The 19,816-nt window shown below is 40.1% G+C and overlaps 6 protein-coding genes across 7 annotated transcripts; 2 read left to right on the plus strand and 4 right to left on the minus strand.

Annotated features, from left to right (window-relative positions):
• The first annotated feature begins 845 nt into the window (after positions 1–845).
• Positions 846–3,795, plus strand: LOC127251564 (protein SMAX1-LIKE 3-like). Of its 2 annotated transcripts, none has more exons than XM_051275303.1 (3): positions 846–2,296; positions 2,405–2,636; positions 2,774–3,795. In XM_051275303.1, the coding sequence occupies exons 1-3, from the start codon at positions 1,074–1,076 to the stop codon at positions 3,602–3,604; spliced, it is 2,286 nt and encodes a 761-aa protein (XP_051131260.1). In that variant the 5' UTR covers positions 846–1,073; the 3' UTR covers positions 3,605–3,795. The 2 variants fall into 2 exon arrangements, with proteins under 2 accessions (XP_051131260.1, XP_051131259.1); XM_051275302.1 differs by having other exon boundaries at positions 849–2,296; positions 2,402–2,636; positions 2,774–3,793.
• A 2,112-nt stretch (positions 3,796–5,907) lies between these two features.
• Positions 5,908–6,547, minus strand: LOC127251567 (uncharacterized). Its single transcript, XM_051275306.1, has 2 exons — positions 6,252–6,547; positions 5,908–6,171 (listed from the first exon to the last, which is right to left on the minus strand). Exons 1-2 carry the CDS (start codon positions 6,455–6,457, stop codon positions 5,922–5,924), a joined length of 456 nt encoding a protein of 151 aa, XP_051131263.1. The 5' UTR covers positions 6,458–6,547; the 3' UTR covers positions 5,908–5,921.
• Positions 6,548–7,507: 960 nt separating this feature from the next.
• On the minus strand, positions 7,508–8,460 carry LOC127251566 (NDR1/HIN1-like protein 1). The gene has a single exon (XM_051275305.1). It carries the CDS (start codon positions 8,329–8,331, stop codon positions 7,699–7,701), a length of 633 nt encoding a protein of 210 aa, XP_051131262.1. The 5' UTR covers positions 8,332–8,460; the 3' UTR covers positions 7,508–7,698.
• A 2,090-nt stretch (positions 8,461–10,550) lies between these two features.
• Positions 10,551–11,354, plus strand: LOC127251553 (uncharacterized). The gene has a single exon (XM_051275283.1). The coding sequence runs from the start codon at positions 10,551–10,553 to the stop codon at positions 11,352–11,354; it is 804 nt and encodes a 267-aa protein (XP_051131240.1).
• A 1,180-nt stretch (positions 11,355–12,534) lies between these two features.
• On the minus strand, positions 12,535–15,757 carry LOC127251565 (protein CHROMOSOME TRANSMISSION FIDELITY 7-like). Its single transcript, XM_051275304.1, has 7 exons — positions 15,272–15,757; positions 14,689–14,950; positions 14,525–14,614; positions 14,390–14,458; positions 13,896–14,233; positions 13,693–13,817; positions 12,535–12,656 (listed from the first exon to the last, which is right to left on the minus strand). The coding sequence occupies exons 1-7, from the start codon at positions 15,409–15,411 to the stop codon at positions 12,601–12,603; spliced, it is 1,080 nt and encodes a 359-aa protein (XP_051131261.1). The 5' UTR covers positions 15,412–15,757; the 3' UTR covers positions 12,535–12,600.
• A 398-nt stretch (positions 15,758–16,155) lies between these two features.
• On the minus strand, positions 16,156–19,743 carry LOC127251607 (receptor protein kinase TMK1-like). The gene is made up of 2 exons (XM_051275370.1): positions 16,900–19,743; positions 16,156–16,809 (listed from the first exon to the last, which is right to left on the minus strand). Exons 1-2 carry the CDS (start codon positions 19,283–19,285, stop codon positions 16,298–16,300), a joined length of 2,898 nt encoding a protein of 965 aa, XP_051131327.1. The 5' UTR covers positions 19,286–19,743; the 3' UTR covers positions 16,156–16,297.
• Positions 19,744–19,816: the final 73 nt, after the last annotated feature.

Raw genomic sequence — 19,816 nt, forward strand, 5'->3', positions numbered from 1 at the left:
CTTCATTGCCTACAAATTTTATTGATTTTTCATTGATGCTTACTTGGATTGGAACTCACCCCAAATTAATAGTAACCCTTTTAAAAGTTGTCTCTATATACAAACACTTTGCATTCAGCATTGAATGGATAGAGAGAGATACATAAATTCCTTTATTTTTGTCATACACATTGCTTTTCAACTTTCAAGTCTTGTATGGAAAACTTCAATTGCTTTACCCTCCTTGTATATATATGTCTTTTTGATTTAGACCAGAAACTTTTTTGACTGGAGGAGATCTATACGCCAAGGAGTTATAATCTTGAACAGATCAATTAGATGATTGAAACAATTACTTGATTAATTATTTAATTAAGCAGATTACAAAATAAAGGTGGGATCTTTAATTTAATTAACAACATATATCGAGAACCTATAGCTCTTTATTCCTTTTAACTTTGGGCTTTCGAAGAAAATCGTACTTACACAGTTCCCGATTCCTTCAGACAGACCAGACGACGACGACGACGACGAGCCCACTAAATTCTTGCTCCACTTTTTCCACTCCTCGTATTCTGTGTCTTGTTTCTTACTTGTTGGATTAAACTTGAAAGTTATACTATCAATTGCTGCAGATTAATTACTAATTAAACTACAAACAATGAGCAGTTTGGAAAGTAGAGAGAGATGGGCATCAAGAACGCAAGAAACACATGTTACTTCAATTAACACGATAAGTAAATTATTGAATCAAATGAACATATTATTATTAAATGTGTAGTGAACTAACTGCATGAAAGCCAGACTCCCACTATCATCTTTGAACCAATTAATTAATTAATCAAAAGAAAATAGTGAAAAAGAATGTAAGAGAGCTGCAAAGCTGATTTGCCTTTGGACCCTCTCAAGTAAGTTTTACCTCATCTACAAGAAAAGAACACTCCACCACAAACAAACCCTCTTCCATAAATTCCCAAATCTCAAATCTCTGTGCTCGATTTGTCCCTCCAAATCTCATGTCGACTGTTTTCCATAATTAGCACTTCCTACCCCTTTCAGCTATTCTTCTTCCCATTCATTACACCATTCCAAGAATGAGAGCAGGGGGTTGTGCAGTGCAGCAAGGTCTCGCGTCGGAGGCCGCCGCCGTCGTCAAACAGGCGGTGGTCCTCGCCAAGCGGCGGGCTCACGCGCAGGTCACGCCGCTGCACGTGGCCAGCTCCATGCTCGCCGCTCCCGCCGGCTTGCTTCGAATCGCCTGTCAACGATCACACTCCCACCCCCTCCAGTGTAAGGCCCTCGAGCTTTGCTTCAACGTCGCGCTGAATCGTTTGCCGGCGTCGTCTCCGACGAACCATTCGCTGTACCCTTCCATCTCCAACGCCCTCGTGGCAGCCTTTAAGCGAGCCCAAGCCCACCAACGACGAGGATCCGTCGAAAACCAGCAGCAGCAGCAGCAGACACTTCTACCTGTGAAGATCGAAATCGAGCAGCTCGTGATTTCAATTCTCGACGATCCGAGCGTTAGCCGCGTGATGAGGGAGGCTGGGTTTTCGAGCACACAGGTGAAAGGCAATGTGGAGAAAGCCGTTTCTTTGGAGCTGTGCTCCCGGAGCTCCTCTCCTCCCCCTCCCGGAAATAAATCGATCAAGGACAACAAATCATCAGTTGCTCTAACGCTGCGCCAGCCTTCTTCTCCTCCTCCAATAAATTTAAATGAAAGAAAAACCAGGTGCAGGACGTCTGCAGAGGCAACTACAGACGATGACGTGGGGATCATAATTGAAACTTTATTGATGAACAGAAGAAGGAGCCTCGTAATTGTTGGTGAAAGCATTTCCACTATAGAAAGTACAGTTAAACACCTGATGGATAGGGTTGATGGAGGCGGCGTTCCCGAGGGATTGAGGGAAGTGAAATTCGTTAGTATCCCACCACTCCATTCTTTCTGCAATCTCGAGATGAATTTAGTTCGACACAAGATGGGAGAACTTGCTTGCCTCGCAAAGAGTCTTGCTGGGAAAGGGGTTGTACTGTACTTGGGAGACCTGAATCGAATTAGTGAATGTAACCTTAATTTGGAGCAGGAGGGGAGCTTTTCTAGCTGTAGTTCTGTGGAGCACATGATCATGGAGCTTGGCAGATTGGTCTGCAGAATTGGCGAGGAGGCTGCTGGAAGGATTTGGCTGATGGGAATTGCTACATTTCAGACTTACATGAGGTGCAGAAATGGCTACTGTTCACTCGAAAGTGTTTGGGGATTGCATCCTGTCACAATTCCTTCTAATACTTTGGGATTGAGTTTAATTTCTCACAGGTGATGCTAATTTCAGATATGAAAAATTCAAAACGATTCTGCCATGGAAATGGTTGCTTAGTTTTAAACTGTTTGCTAATTATTTATGTTTTTGAAAAAACTCAGTAGTGAAGCCAGAAATGGAAGATCAGCAGAAATGAGTGGATCCTCTCATCTACTTATTACAAGTGAAGAGGTAAACCTCCTCACTTGCTGCCATGACTGTTCATCCAAATTCGAAGACGAAGCTCGGGATTTGCTAGGGGGAATCTGTACAACCGATGACAGCACGACATTGTCGAGCCTGCAGCTGCCTCCTTGGCTTCAGGACCAAAGTAGAAGACTGTGTAAGAATGATCAGGTCGTTATATTACTTGACTCTTCTTTTTAACTTTTGTCCGCCATGAATTTTTATATAATATACACCTTTATGTTATATTTTATTACCAGCACTGTAAAAGTAGATACTAAAATCTTACAGTCTGATGATTCGTGCAGTACCGTGACTCAGTCGGGAAACTGCGGATGAAATGGAATTCGTACTGTAATTCAGCGCACAACCAAAGTGCTTGTCGTGAAAGAACCCTAATTACATTCGGGTCAGCATCACCTTCCTCGTCATCATCATCTGACCGATTATTACAGAACCCTAATAATAATACACAGAAAAGCCATAACTTGAAAGAATTCAACGCCCGAAATCTGAACATGCTATGCGATGCACTTGAGGAGAAGGTTCCATGGCAGAGAGAAATCATCCCGGAAATCGCTGGAACAGTACTGGAATGCAGGTCGGGAATGTTGAAGAGAAAAGACAGTAATGGCGTCAAAGAAGAAACGTGGCTGTTATTTCTCGGCCCCGACGATCACGCACAGACAAAACTGAAAATTTCCAGAGAATTGGCGAGAATTGTATTCGGTTCTTATTCATGTTTCACGTCAATTGGGGTTAAAACTCTCATCGACTCGAATGGCTTGATCGAATGGCTTGGCCATGAAGTGTCGACCGACCCTCATCGGGTCTTCCTGGTGGAAGATTTCGAGCAAGCGGATAATCCGACAAGAATTGCGATGTCCAGGGCGATTGAATCGGGAAGAATTGGAGCAAGTGAAAATGGGGGAGAAGTAGGGTTCCTGGACGCCATTATTGTATTCACTTGCAAGAGATTGAATGCCACGTCAGAGCTGCAGGAGATCAAAATCCCGTTGGATCTGAATCTGTCGTGCGATGAAGATGATGACATGAACAGCAGTGGTGAGCATTGTGATTTAGGGTTATTCGAAGATATTGTGGACAGGCGTGTAGTTTTTGGGAGATCGATCTTGTAGAATATTAGCTCTTAGCTAATTACCTTAGCTTAGCTTTGCTTTGTATAATTTATTACATCTTTAATTAGGCTGTTTGTTTTCTGGAAATTACTAGTAACTTGTTTCTGTAAATCCATGTCTAATTTTCAGTTTCTTTTTCTTTTTTTATGAACAGAAACCCTAAACCTAAATTGGCATCAAACTGCATCCATAGACACTGAATTAATTAATTGGCTGAAAATTCTAGTCTGTTTGTTTTTTTTTTTATTTTAAACACATTTTAACACTATTTATTATTCACCGTAAAAGATTATTTCAATTAAAATTTAAATCAAACAACTAATTTCAAATCAAAACCAAAACAAACACACAATGGACATATTAAAGAATGAATAATTGAATACCACTACTTTTTTCAATTTGGGTGTTACATGCATATATAGCTAAAAACCTAATAAAGCTTTTAATCTGTGTATGAGTGTGTACACAAAAAAAGAAGCTAAAAAGAAGTGGAGGGAAACATAATATATATATATATATATATATATAAAGTAATCTATAAAAGCTAACAACAGATTGCCCCCCTTGGAAAAATATAACTTACAATAGAAAGGATTAATTGGTTGAACTTTATTATTATTATTATTTTAAATGGCATCTTTAGAAGAACTTGTTTGAGACATTCATAAAAACTAAACATAGTTTAGCTTGAAATATTTAATTACATAATCTGTGAGATATCTCATTGAAATAAAAAAAAGTTTCTGTCATTTGAACCCAGAAAATCATCTGTTACCTTGTTAAATATTAAAATCACAGCCAGCAAACACTTTGAATGAAAGATAGAGGAATATAAGAGTTAATGGAATATAATAAAAATGAAAAAAGAAAAAGAGGTCTGAACTCTGAACATTGATTGATCAATAATACAAAAGTTTGGAGAAAGAAGATAAAATTGAAAATAGAGAAAGGAAAGATAAGAAAAAAACCTTCCCTAATCACAATAAAAACAAAAATCTAAAAAGCACACCACTACTTTCCATGCTTAGTGTGATTCAATTAGGGTTTTAAAAGAAAACCCTTATTTATTTAAAGATTAAGATAGAGTTCATCGAATAGATGCTGTAACTAATGTTATATTACAAAAGAAGCAATCCCCATCTGTAAAACTTATCTCTAATGAGAGAGAGAGAGAGAGAGAGAGAGAGAGAGAGAATCTAACTTTAAGCACAGAAAAGAAAAAGGCAAGGATGATGCTCTCCTTAAGAATCACCAAAAGATTATTATATTGATGACTTTAATAAGTATGGAATTTGTGGCTACTCCTGTCTTTTGGAAAAGAGGGAATTAGTGCAGTTTGTATATTAAAAGTAGAAATAAAAGACTTTGAGTACATTGATAAAAGATATTCTTGTCTATCAATCTTTCCTACATCTAAATACTTATCGATTAAGGATATAATATCAACATACAAGAATCAGTTCTTTTTTCCTTTGTAATTTGTGATTCCACACTTCTATTAAAAAACCAGAAAAAACCTAAATTATATATCTTTGTTATTGGGTTGGGATTGTTTTGAATTATTCACAACCAAATGAAATTTAATTAATAATAAGAAAACAACGCATATATCATATTGTGAGTCACTTGTAAGAGTTTTTGCAAATATTGAAAAGGATGATGTATCGAACAATTTAACAAACACATTTTTAATAACGAAAAGATGGAATCTAATCTTCCCTCAAAAGCTGGAATGAAGACACTCCATGATCTAAATATTTATATTTGGATTTTTTGGATGAAATAATTTATTACTACAAAGTGCTTATAGAAAGTGGACTGCCCTTTTCGCACAAAGTTATCCTCTTTTTTTCACTCCTCGTGGGTTATAATAAAAAAGACAACTTTAATCCTTTCACCTTTTTGTAACCTTTAAATATTTGCCTTTTTTTCACTAGCATTAACTTGACTAATGGGCCTAGTTGTATTGGGTTTTAAAGGCCCAAATAAAAAATAATTCAGGCCCATTTTAGTTAAAGGGCTTTTCCAAAATCTATTACTATAAGTTTGGATAGTGTTTGAATTTTTGTGCCACCTCGTCCAAATGTTGATGACTATTTCTCATTGAATTTTTACCACAAAAATTGTGCCTTGTTGGAAGTTAGAAATAAAGTAATTATCATAATTATTAATTGACTATATTTACTCTTCATAAGAACTCATACCCTTAAGCGTGTTTTTTTAATTATTACTGCTTTCCTTATAAATAAAAAATGCAATAAATAATAATTGAAATAAATGAGTTTCTTGAAAAAAATGGAAGGTCTGAATCAATCTATTAAAATGAGAGTTGAGTTTTGTAAATAATAATATATTTTTTTTTTTTACCCAAATTGTGGTTTACCGGCGGTTGGGACGCGCGATTGCGGTTTCCGAGATCTCTAACGGAATGTGGCGCCGCCGTCGATCCCGGCGTGAATCGAAAGCAGACGGCGGTGGCGGATTTCCGTCGCCTCATTCGAATTCCTTCTCCAACGAGTTCCTCTGCTTCCTCTGCTTTAAACCGCCGCGCGAGTGTGTTTCCGTATCTGCGGCGGATGAGATTGGAAATGTCAGTGCGAATCAGGAATCGGACGGTGCGGAAGAGATCGAATTAGAAATACCAGACCTTAGGAAGATGTTTGGACATCGAAGATTTCTGTCGACGATAAAAGAAGAAGATCGAGAAGGCTTGGATACTCCGGCGAGCGTTTCGCATCGTGGAAGCAATTTAAGCAGCAGCAGCAAGAGGATGACCTTGAAGGAGTGCATGATGGCCACCGACGAGCTGGTGGTGGTAGCGGAGGAGGAAACGGAAATCGGCGGTAGCGACATGAGCGATGCGACGCCGTATTCAACCGCAAATTCCTCGCCATTGTATTTAACTTCCTCCGACGACGACGGCGGCGGCGTCTCCAGAATCAATTCCGATCATGCAACGACGCCGTTTCAGAGGTTATAAGTACGAGACCTTTGAATTTCCCCAATTTTTTTCCCATTTCAAAAATTGGACTTGAAGTTTTAATAAAGGCCCAATTAGAAGCCCAAAATAGATGGCCCAGTAAAATCTGACCCAAATACTTTCATTTCTTTTTCCCTAATAATTGAATTGCATTTTTTTGTTAATATGTCAAAAGTAGGATTGACACGTTCCACGTGTCCTATCCAATGTCGACGAAAAATATGAAAAAAAATGCCCAAATGACGATAAGCACGCTTAACACTGACTGTCTGCACCGCCCTCCAACCACCTGACTAAAGAAAGCACTGATAGAAAGACACAGATAACACATACACACCACACACATCAATTTTCTTGAATTCACTTTCCAATTCTTATTTATAAAAATAAATAGGTAGAAGATTTGGACACTGAAAATGACACACACCCGCCGGTCACACCACCACCGACGCCCCCCCCTCTTCATTGATAATGTACCAGAATCATCTGCCCAATTATTTCTACTACTTTGGTAATAATTGGTCGACAAATGGATAAGAGCTTATAAACGTTGTCTATGCAGTAGTGATACCAATTGGAATAAAAGTTCTGGGGATTTGATCATTTTTGTTTGTGTAGACAGCACACGTTGTATAATTCAATGCTCAATGAAAGTTGGCTGTTAAAAGTAATGACGGGTAGTTTGCTATAACTTGGTTTATATTACACAAGGAAAGAAGAGCGTGGAAGGTGAATATTATTATACACGATTACGATATAATTGCATAAGATAAAAAAAAAGAGGGAAAAATAATTAAAAAAAGATAAAAGCGAGCTTTATGACAAGGAAATGACAATTGACAGCTTCCACTATAGGCCACTAACGCCTTTTTCTAATCAAAGATATAATTATTGCCCAATTGTCGAAATTATACATAGTAGCATCCATATAATAATAATAATTTATAATTAATTCTTCAATTATTCATTCACAGTAATTCTTAAACATCCACCATATCGAGAGCCTTGCTTCAAGATGAAAGAAAAAGAAGATAGAAATCAAAAGAAAGAAATCCCAGTATATATATAACGTACAGGCGTGATTTTTTTCTTTTTTTTAAAAATCTGGTCGGAATCAGACATCGACGCTGCAACTCCTGGAAATCTGATACTTGATGGCGTTGCCGACGACGATTCCGGTGTTCTTGCTATTTCCGATAGGGACGAAGGCGGGGCAGGTGACGTGGAGATGGTAGCGGCCGGAGACGAAGGCGCCGACTTTCCACTTGACGCGGCCGTCAATTTTGAATTTGAAATTAACGCCGCCGTTGGACTTGTCCTGGCCGAGGAGGAGGCCGTTGTAAGGGGCGACGGGGACGTTGGCGCCGAAGATGAAGGGGGACCAGATGTTGACGTCCTTGTGGCCCTGGTAGACCGGCGGGATTCCGGTGGGGGTGGTGATCTGCTGGTTGTTGTAGTTGGCGTAGACGCGGAGGCGCTCGTAGTAGATGCCGATCCGGGAGTTGGGGTTCCGGGAGCTGATGGTGAGCTGGATGGTGGTGGAGATGACGTTGGGGGCGGAGACGTTGAGGTTGAAGACGGTGGCGTCCTGGAGGAGGAACCGGGGCTCCTTGGGCTGGAGGATGGCCCAAATGATCAGCACCGCCAGGAGGACCAGGAAGGCCAGGATCAGGAATCCCGCGCAGCACCGCCGGAGGAGCTTCCGCCGCTTGTTCTTGTGGTGGCTGCACACTTTATCGTCCGACATGGCGGCTGGCGGTGGAGTAGGGTGATGGGTGTTAGGTGGTAGGGGTCGACACTGCCGTGGAAGATTTTTCTAATTGGGTGTCTTTAGCTATGTACTTACTGGCTGGTGTAGGTTTGAGGAAATGAGTGTATTGGACACACATATATAGTAAAGAAAATTTATAAATAAAATAATAATAATAATAATAGTAGTCCAATATTTAATGGTACATATACTATCAGAGCGGCTGGTATGGATTAGCATCATTTAATTTTAGAAATTGCAACGGGACTAATCCAATAAAATTTTGGACAGCTACATAACAGATAAAAATAAATAAATAAATAAATTTAGTACTCAAGTACAGTAGTGTGTTTCAGTGATGAGAGAGCAGGGAATTTTTATACAAACTGGAAGAGATTTTCTGACATCTAAGTTAATACGAGGATAGGTGTTGGGTGCAATTGGAGATTAATGGCAGAGTTGAATATCTGCAAATAATAAGCTGGTGTTCGTATTTATTTATTTTTAGATGAAGTGGGATATTGTAGATTGTAGTAGTTTACTATTGGGTTAGTGGAAAGAGAGAGACAATAATAAAATTGAATTGACATGAGAGTGCGTGAAGAATCTTCGACTTTACTGGGGAAAGAATGACTCTCAATGTTCGTGTTTCCACTGCTTCTACTATTCATTATTCGCGTGTGATGATTAATTAATTGTTCTTATTTTAAATCGAAGGTGGGGATGCATCTTGGGAAGGTGGCCAATTTGAAAGTTTATGAATAGTTGAATTCAAAGTTTGGACGAATGTAACGATGGGCTTGTGTAACTTTTCTGGCATCAGAAAATGTAATTCAAGAAAGAAGAGAAAATTAGATATATGACGTGTAGGTGTAGGTGTAGGTGTAGGTGGGTGTACATATAAATATTAGAGAGAGATTATTGTGTATATATATATATATGATACAAGTAGAGTGTAGAGTGTTCCAAGTTGAGACGTCAGAGGAGGAAACTGAAGGTGGTGGAATTGGGGATGGGCCCAAAGTACGCTGTTGTCTCTATCAACAGCATATGGGTTGTATTTTTTAAGTGTCTCAATTCAATTATTATTCAACGGTATAATTTTTAATAAATAAAATATATTTTTAACTTCATATTCAAATAAAAACCATACAAACCCATCCTTAATTACTGCTTATTCAGTAAAAGCAAACACAGGCAGACATACATTTATATATACATATATATATATATCATATATGATTGATTACATATTATTGGCTCTCCACTTCTGCTCGCTATGGATCGGATTCCTATTCGGGTTCGAGATTCGGATTCGGGTGCTACTTTATTTATTTAATTAATTTAATTAAGCAGCACATGTGGTGCAGTTGCATCCAGCGGCGCACTTGCAGTTGGCCTTGCCGGTGCCGGTGGTTTGCGCGGCGGAGGAGCAGCTGCAGGGGTTGCAGCCGCAGTGGCTGCCGCACGAGCACTGCTTGTGCTCCACGCACTTGCAGCTGTTGTCGCCGGCGCACGGCGACGGACACCCGCACTTGTCGTCGCACGCGCCGCTCTTTCCTCTATCCATCTCCGATCCGATCCGATCGTTCTGTTACTAATTACTGATATATCTCTATCTCTTATCTCTCGATTTTGGAAAGTAATGCCTCTTGTGGGGTGTCTGTGCCTCACTTCACTATAAATACGCACTCCACCGTACGCCCGCGTGGATGACATAAACGACACTTGTCCCACATCGGTCTCCAACATTGCTCCTCCTTCGCCGCGTGTTTTAGCTTAAGCCCTATTTGTTTGTTTCCGAAGCGGTCAAATTAACATGAAAAGAAAATAGAAAAGAAAAGAATTACTCCTTCCTTCATATATATAAATTTAATTGGCTTTTCATTATGTATACATAAATTTAATTGGCTTTTTATTATGTATACTCCTAAAATTGAGACAAGCCATTGTTAACAAACGGCTGATATTCTGCCTCAACACAACAGCTGTTATGTCCACCAACTTATTGATCAACTCCAATTTAAAAAACACAAATTTCCATTTCCCATTTTCTCAATCTGCAATGGGCGTGGGTATTCCCTCGTAATTGATTTCTCGACCCCGAGACGCAAACTCTCCCTGTGAGTCTCGTTTCCATCTGGAAATTAAAATCACAGGGAGAAGATCTATACACTAATATCATATGTGTCTTTCGTATATACACATATATATGCATGGGTCCCTCGTCAGGTCATCATTATCCCGATGACGTCAACCTCAAGGTCATGATGGGGTACCCCGCCGCTAGCCGTGACTACAGCCACCACCACCACCACGCGCCACCACCACCCCAATTCCAAAGCCCTCATTCCGGCACGTACGTGTACAACGCCTACGGCCAGCCGATGACCAACGACGACTACTACAAGTTCGAGGAAGCCGAGCGGGAGCGACGCGCCGCCTCCGTCCGGCGCTTGGTCCTCCTTCTAGCGGTGATTTTGTTCTGCGGCATGATGGTGGCGGCGTGGCTCCTGTGCACGGTGTACGCGCCGGAGTTCTCAGTGGCGTCGCTCAAAGTGTCCAACTTCAGCGCCACGAACACGAGCCTGACGGGGACATGGGAAGCCGAGCTGTCCATCCATAACTGGGACAAGGGCATAACCGTCCAATTCAACAGCGTGGTTTCATCCCTCTTCTATCAAGAAGCTCTGCTGGCCATGGAATCGCCACCTTCTTTCCAAGTCCCGCAGATGGAGAGATACGCATTGAAGTTCAACCTGTCCGTCTTGAATAACGGCGATTCCGGTTTAAACGCCACCGTCCCGCCGGGGCTGCTCCAGGAGCTGGACACGGGGACGGTGGTGTTCGGGCTGAGGGTGGCGATGGAGGCTGTTTTCCAGACCTCCGGCGGGGTCCTAAGTCGAGATCATATCCAAATATTCTGTGGGAATATGGCGATCGTATTTTCGTCTCATGATCAAGGCTCATTGGCCCCGGGATTGGGGAATACATGTTTGATGAGCATACACAGGGAGTGAAAAGAAAATTAAAGAAGAGAGAGGATCTATTGAGGGATTTGTCAATGAATTAGTGAATGATCATCGTTCACAAGGGGATAATCAAATCAATGCACGGGAATCCCTGAATTGCTCTGCAAAACTATTTGTTACTACCATTAATACATACATACACATATGCTTTTTCATACATGTATGTATATTGGGTTCGATCGGTCTTTAGATCTCCCCAAGTTTTGTGTGGCTGTATATCTTTTGGTTGTTGATTAACCAAACCACCATTTTGAATAAGATCAGTGCAGCGCAGAGATTCGTTTACTTTAATTGGGATTGAATTGAATTGAACTGATTTGATGTTTTTAAAGAAAAAGAAACGGTGAAAAAACAAATGATCGAAACAAACATACCCAAAAAGTTAATTCATTGATCTGACCTGAGCCGGAGCTGTAGTTCCTCCACGATGACTCGTCGGAGATGGTTACAGAGTTGAGAATTGGCGTGCATTATGTTTACAGGGCGGACACCGGATTTTTTTGGACGACCAATCGGCTCCATCCGCGTGTTGATCTGAGTGACTACAGCGTCGTTTATGCAATGGTGAAACGACGACGACGACGTCGTGCTCCCTTTCGCGCACTCCTCGCAGAATGCTTTCTTCGTTTCGTTGTTTGTTGTTGATTGATGAATCTTATACCGACTATCGATAATCCTCGAGGTTGAATCTGTTGGACTGGGGATTGGAATTGGAGTTTGAATTGATTGCGAATCTAAGCCGTGGCGCGAAACGGAGTTTACCTCTGTCAAATATCCTGTCGCCATCGCGATCTCATAGTTTTCTCTCTGCAACGGATTATCAAAATTCACTCGCTCCGACTGTGAAATCCTGTTGTAAAGCGGAAGAGGTTGACTCCGTCGGAGCAATATCGGATTCTCCGGCACGGAATGCGTCGCCGGTGGATAATGCTCGCCTTCGGCTACCAAATCAGCAAAATCAGCGCCGGTTATGGCTCCATCCCTAAGACTGCTCGACTTCCGTGATCTTTTGAACACAAGGAAGCAGCAATCTCTCTCGCGACTCATCAATCTAAAGTCAGATTTCCTGTTAATTGGAGTACGACGTCTGTAATCGAAAATTGGCGAGTTAGGGCTTCTTCTTCCGTGGACGACGTATATAGACATCTGATTGGGAGAAATTCCGATCTTCCTACTTAGCATAATTTGAAACGACCTATACTCCATATCTGGACTGATTTGAAACTCTCCTGCATTAATCTCCCTCTCCCCGTCGAAGAACACCACCGGGAACGCTGGAGCTCCGCCAATCTCCGCCATGATGAGGAGTTCAATTCGACGTAAGTAAACTAAATTCGGGTGTAGAAAATTATATCGAAAAAAAAAAGTATAAAAATCTGATATAAATATACGTAGAGAAAAGGTGAGAGGGAGTGAGAAGAGGGATAGTACGTAATGAACGTACTGCTGGGTAATTTGAAATTTTCAAAAGATAAGAAAAAACTAACAGCAGCAAATTACGTGTGATTTTTTGGCCATTTCCAAACAGAAAGACGGATGAAAGTTACGTCTACTATTTATCCATTTCAAATACAATAATTATAAAAGTTCATTTTATATTTTTTTTGTTAATATTACATAACAAATAAATTGCTAAATAAAAATATTTTAATTATAATGAATTCGTTTGGTTTTTGTTAAGTTATATTCTTATTGTAAACCATCAAATTGAATAATAGTGAAATTAATTGAAATCAAAATAAAAATACATTTAAATAATAATAAAAAAGTAATATTTATGTTGTTTTTTATGATGTGCCGGGTTGTCTGAGACATCGGAATTTGACGGTCACACGTCCAACTTTCACATCACTGGTCCGAGACAAATAATATTTAATATGATACTGGTAGAAAAATAATAAGTATATTTTTTAAAATGTATTTGATTTATGTTTATATTATTTATATTTAAATAATAGGATCTAATATTCTTATAGTGATAAAATATTTTTTATAAGAATTATGATAACGGCTTAATAAAAAATAAAATAAAAATCAATAAAAAGAGTTTTAAAATAAATTATCTATCTTAAAATAGAAACGATTTATATGTTTAGTATTTTAATTTGAAGTTTTTTTTAGATATAAAAAATTGAATAAATAATATAAAAATAACATTTATATTAAATATGGTAATATATATTGAGAATTGTATATAAAAAAATAAAGAATAGAAAAGAACAAATAAAAAAGAAAATGATAAAACTAACCATTTATTGCATTCTTTCAGAAACACAGTAACATAGTATATTATATCTATCTCACAATTTAGAATCTAGCTACCTACCAGTTGTATAGACCAAGAAAGAGCCAGTTCTCGTATAACTAGACATTAGAGCCTTTCCAAGTGAGGCGGGTTGTGAAAATGCTACCTGTGTGTCATCAAGAATCAAGCCTGAGCAGAAACTCTTCCTGCATATTCATAAATAAAAGGTTAAAGAAACACCTTCTTGAATATCTCTACTAAAATTCTAAGAATGATCGACTTACTTCACTGCATCCAGTAGAGTGCTGGCTATGTGCTTTCTTCGATTGGCAGGAGTGACCCAAATGGCTCTAATGCCACAAAGAGCAGGAATTGCCTCCTCTTTGCACAAAATCACTCCATCACTGTTGAACCCATTTTCAGGACTTTCGTTTCTTCTGATGATTTCCCTCTGGAGACAGACATTGCCAAACTGAAGAGTGGCTGAGCCCCTCCTCTTTGCCTTTGTAATCACATTATTACATGTTTCATTGAGTGCACCAGAGGGGATTTTGTAGGCTTTGTCTATTGGTTCAGCAACGAGACATCCAGACACTCTTTGTGATGATATGTATAGATACACCTGTTGTTAGGCAGAAAACACAAATTTGCATCCAACTAGTAGCCATGATTCAGTTAAAGCCAACCAATACATTTAAAGCAAACAAACCACAAGTCTAGAATGATGAGAATGTAAAAGGCCCAGAATTCTGAGCAATCAGTATCCGAAACTTGTTACCCTACAGTGCTGATTAAGTATCCATCCATCTTCAAGCTCCATTTCCATCATTTGCACAACTTCTTGAACCTGCAACTTATAAAGATTGATGTCAATTCCACATCAATAAAGAACAAGTCCAAGACAACTCAGTACCTTGTTATGTTGAGGAGGTGGATCCCCGTTTTGTACCAAAATGATGCGCCCCCCTTCCAGCGTCTCTATGACACTTTCGTTTCGCCATCCCTTGTAATCAAGAGAACATAGTGATTATATCATCAAGAAACGTGAAATATAAAACAATCAATTCCTCCTATTACCTTAAAAGGTATCCCGTGAGTGTAATTCTTGTGAAATGTCTTGTGAACCTTTTCATCGGTGCTATCGCCCGGAGCATACTTGAATCCACATGCAGAACATGTATGCAATAGAAAATCAGACTGACCAACCTCCAAATGCAACTGTGCATATTTCCTCTTCTTATTCAGAACTTTTCTACTATTGTCGCCGAGGTCCAGCTTGGTGAAGTTAATAGAATCATTTTCCCTTGATTCTTTGTTGGTAATATCATTATCAAGCTCACTACAAGAATAAAAAATGTTGTAACTGGAGGGCATCTAAAGCTAGTCGGCAAAATCAAAAGTGAACACGCTTATTGTAATCTTTCGACAGATTTATATTGGAGTAATTCAAACATTTAGCCAGTCTTAATCGAGCTGAAAACAGAAAGAACCACGAATTCCAATCACATGGATACCAAGTGCTAATTTCGCAGTTCGAATTGTACTAACTTCAAAATACAACGCGGTCCCGTATAAGAAGAAAAAGAAAAACACTAACACGGGCATTTAGACAAAAACAATTTCAGAAAGATCAAATAAAGAACAAGAACTTAGTATCTACCTTTCCGCGTTAAAATTCCTGCATTTGTATGTAACGGTAATTTCTGGCTCATCAGTAATTGTAGAAGGATCATCGTTAAGTGGAGGGGGATCCGGGGAAGAAGTCGAGAATTTGAAGAATTCACTGATCTTCGATTGCATCTCCACCTGTTTTCCCTGCCCAACCTTCTCAGTTTGACGATTGAGCGAGAGGCTAGAATAGGTAATGTTGAGCGCCAAAATTTTGGGTGCATCTGACTTCCCGCCAAAACGAATTTGACAGAGTTCCCCAAATTTTACCCGCAAAAGGAGATTAGGGTGTGTTCGTTTGATGGATTTGGATTAAATTCCACTGTTCATCCAAAATTTTCCCCCAAAAACATCAAATTAAACACCTATTTTTTATTTTTTATATTATACTAAAAATCAATTTTACATTCAAAACATCGCATCATCACCTATTTATATCACATCATACAACTATTCAAATTCAAAATTTTTACTATTCAAATCCCAACTCAAAATTTAAACCCCCAAACAAACACACCCTAAGAACGAAAATTGGGACGGTGAACGGTGATGAGTCTGTACTCCATATCCAACGCTGGTTCTTATTTTTTTCAGTGGCTACAAAAATCTCAGACTATGATCGACCAAAAAATTAAAAATTGAAGATGCTTAGTTTCTAGGGCTAGTCAAAAATCGATTTTTATATGCTTTGGTTTAGGTTCTTACAAGGGTTTATCTACAATTTACCTATATATGAAACTCTACCGTTTTTTAACCGAAAATCTTGGAATCAAAATCAAAATCCAAAAATATAAATGAAAACTGTGATTGGAAAATGGATTTCGATTTGAGATTTCAACAAATTCGTTGTTTCAAACAGTAACCAGCCGTGTGAACTACTCAAAAATCTGTCGTAGATGGTAAGATGAGACATTCAGAACAAAGACATCCGATTAAAGCTCGTAAAGAAATACATTACACACCAAACTACACCACCGATCATCCCTACAAAATAAACAAGAGCTTATCTACACCTGTATCAACGGCCATCGACCGACGTGAACGACGCCGCAAGTCCGGCAGGTCTAGCCGGAATGCTGCCATTACTATCCTCAAGATCGATATAGCAGCAGCAGCTCGTGTCCGCTTCTTGCTGCCAATCCTTAACCATCTGGTTCAGCGGAAGGCTGTAATCAATGCCGCAACATTCCTCTGCATCGTCATCAATCGGCTTCCATCCCTCGACAAGAGAGGCCAACACGTTCACTGCGTGTCCCATGTCAGGCCGTTGATTCGGCTCCCGTGCAGTGCAGTGACCGGAAAGCTCAGCCACCACAGAGATGCTCTCAAGACTGGCTTCTTTCTTGTCCAGAGCTGAATCTATGGCAGCCATTAGTTTCTCTTTGCTCGACTTGATTTTCCAGAACCACGACGCCAAGTATTGGCTCTCCTCAGGCCTGTCCTCGTCGAGCGCCATCATCCCCGTCAGCAGCTCCATCAACACTACGCCGAAACTGAAAACATCAGCTTTCGTCGTAATTTTGCCTGTAACTGTACACAGCAGCCATCGAAAAATTCAAATCAACACTCAATATATATATTGTAAGGCTTTAATGGTTGTTAATCTGAATGCTTACTGACCGGCGTATTCGGGGGCAAGGTATCCAAAAGTTCCGGCCAGTCGTGTGACAACAGATTTTTCTCCATCGGGAGCATGTTTAACCAGGCCAAAATCTGATACTTTAGCTCGAAAATCATCCCCAAGTAATATATTTGAAGACTTGAGATCTCTGTGTATGAAGCTTTGATGAGCAAGAGTGTGGAGGTACTCCATTCCTCGGGCGACATCCAGCGCAATGTATAGTCGTCTCTTCCATGAAAGAGGCTCCAGCTGTAAAGTCCTCCATTGAAAAAGATGCTTGCTGAGAGCACCTTGAGGCATGTACTCGTAAACAAGAATTCTTTCATTTCCTCCAACTGAATACCCCAAAAGAGATACTAAATGCCTGTGGCGAACTTTGGAAAGAACAGCAATTTCGGATTGAAATTCTCTCAGTGCCTTGCTGCTGATCACTCCAGCTTCCATTCGTTTCACTGCTATTGTAGCTCCATCGTCCAGTTCTCCCTTGTAAACTACTCCAAAACCACCACGGCCAAGTTCATTCTGGGGGGCAAAATTCTTAGTCGCGTTGCGAAGAAGTTGAACTGATATGACAAGGTTCCCCGCCTCGATCACATGGGATTCACCACTGTTTATACTTGCAGAGACACTAGTGGCAGATGAAGGAACAGTTCCATTTGTGCTGTTGGCGAACACATTAATCTTGACGGGGTTGTCTGGATCCGATGATTGTCTCGGATGGATCACAAGGGAGCTTCGAGCAGGTTGCTCATCCTTCCTTTTCTTAGAGATGCATATACAAATTGGCACGATTAAACAAACAAGAATGGCAAAACTAGCTAGTGGGGTCACAATTACAAAAAGCTTACTAAGCTGGTTTCCTCCAGGGGGTTGATCATGTTTGGGAATGGCAGAATTAGAATCATTAGCCAATGTTAAAGAAGAGGGGACGATGGACGGTGGCGAACCCTGAGAAGACAAACTATTATTTTGAGATGGGGATTCACCAGAGTGATTGGAATTCAACAGAGAATTCCCTTGCAAGATAACCTTCACATTGGTGTTGAATCTTGGAAGAGGAGGGGAAATGTGGTTCCTGCTTAAATCTAACAGTGTCAAAGATTTCAATCCAACCCAGTTCAATGGAATTGAACCTGAGAGATTGTTGGACCCAAGGTATATATGAGTAAGGGAATCAAGATCGGCAACAGAAGGATTCAATGAGCCAGAAAGATTCGAATTCGGCAAGTTTATGTTAATGATACTTCCATTGGAATCACACCCTATTCCTATCCAAGGCTGTTGGCATGGGTTGTTTCCGAGCCAAGACTCAACCAACCTTAAGGGGTAGTTCACACCATCAAGGAACTCTAACAGTGCCATAACTTCCGGGGCACAATGAGCCCCTGGAATGGGGACACAAAATGGATTTGAACCATATGTGGCATTAGCAGCTTTGAGTTTAGGCATAGGACCCATGAAATGATTATTGTCCAAATCTAAATGAAGTAAAGGCATAATTTCCAAGGCAGCAGGAATTGTACCAACAAGATCATTGCCATTGAGATTAAGATCCTGCAAGGAAACTAAATCCCCAATGTTCTCAGGGATTTTACCTGAAAAATGATTCCCATGAAGCCATAGATTGGTTAGTGACACCATACTCCCAACCACATCAATTGGACCAGTCATGCCCTCTGATTGCTCATTCAACCAAAGCACAGTCAGCAGAGACCCCCTAAAGCTTCCTGGAATGCCTCCTGTAAGTTGATTTAAGGACAGCTTCAGAACCTCTAAAGAAGACATGTTCCCAAGAAATTCAGGCAAAGGACCAGCCAAGTTGCAGCCTGTAAGAGTGAGATTTTTCAGCATAGATGAAGCTTGTAGGTCAGAGGGCAATGACCATCCAGTTGTGGCATTGAGAGGGTTGTGGTCTAATGCCATCACCTCTAAATTCACAAGCCCTCTGAAGAAATCTGATGGGATTGTGTCAAAGTTGTTGTAATCCAAATAAGCATACTTCAAATGAGCCAAGCCACTAAAAGAAGGTAACTTTCCACTCAGTTGATTCTGCTGAAGGCCTAAGTTCTGCAACATGGAGAGCTGATTGAAATCTTGAGGCAAAATGCCCTTTAAACCAAGCCCTTTGACCTGAATTTGTGTAACCCTATTGCCGGAGCAAAATATGTGAGGCCAAGTGGTTAGACCACATGGGTCACCTCCATTGGTCGGCCATTGCAAGAGCTCAGCATTCTCCAAGCCAGCTCTGAACTTATTTAGTATGGCTAAGTCATTAGGGTCTGTGACACTTTGAACTGCTGAAGAACTGAAAACGAAAAGCATCACAGCTAAAGATAGCAATATCTGGGAAAGAGCAGCCATTGCAGACTGTGGAGCTGGGAGCATTTAGAGTTCAAGAAAAGCTGGTTCTGCACATTATTGGGAGCTCTCTAGGAAACCCATTTGCACAATCTTGCAATAGAGAGTGGTGGAGAAAATACATTGGGATTTTTGGTGTTCTTGGAGATCAAATAATCATCTGACAGGGAGAGGCGAGAGGATGTGATAATTATGTTTGTTTCTAACTTTGCGATATAATAATAGAGGTGGCATTTTCGTCTTTTCAGAATTTGAGGAGATTTCACATGTTCTCTCACACTACAATTATATTCCCTTTTATATATATTTATTTTATTTTCAGAATTCAGTCATGGCCTCATTGCTATGGCTGTTATCTGGACATCCAGTGCACTTGGTCTTCATATTTGCAGCTCCATTTGAGGCAGAAGATGCTCTTGCTTGGATTTATTTATCCAATCAATTATTGATCATCAATCACAGATGTTGTTTCTATTCATCTGGGGGTTGGGACTTGGGATAGTTCTTTCTCAACCTTAAAATTCCTTAATCACGGTTTTAAGCCTCATTACATGGCAC

This window comes from Andrographis paniculata, unplaced genomic scaffold (genome assembly GCF_009805555.1).
Source record: "Andrographis paniculata isolate CXL003 unplaced genomic scaffold, ASM980555v1 Contig45END, whole genome shotgun sequence".
Lineage (NCBI taxonomy): Eukaryota > Viridiplantae > Streptophyta > Magnoliopsida > Lamiales > Acanthaceae > Andrographis > Andrographis paniculata.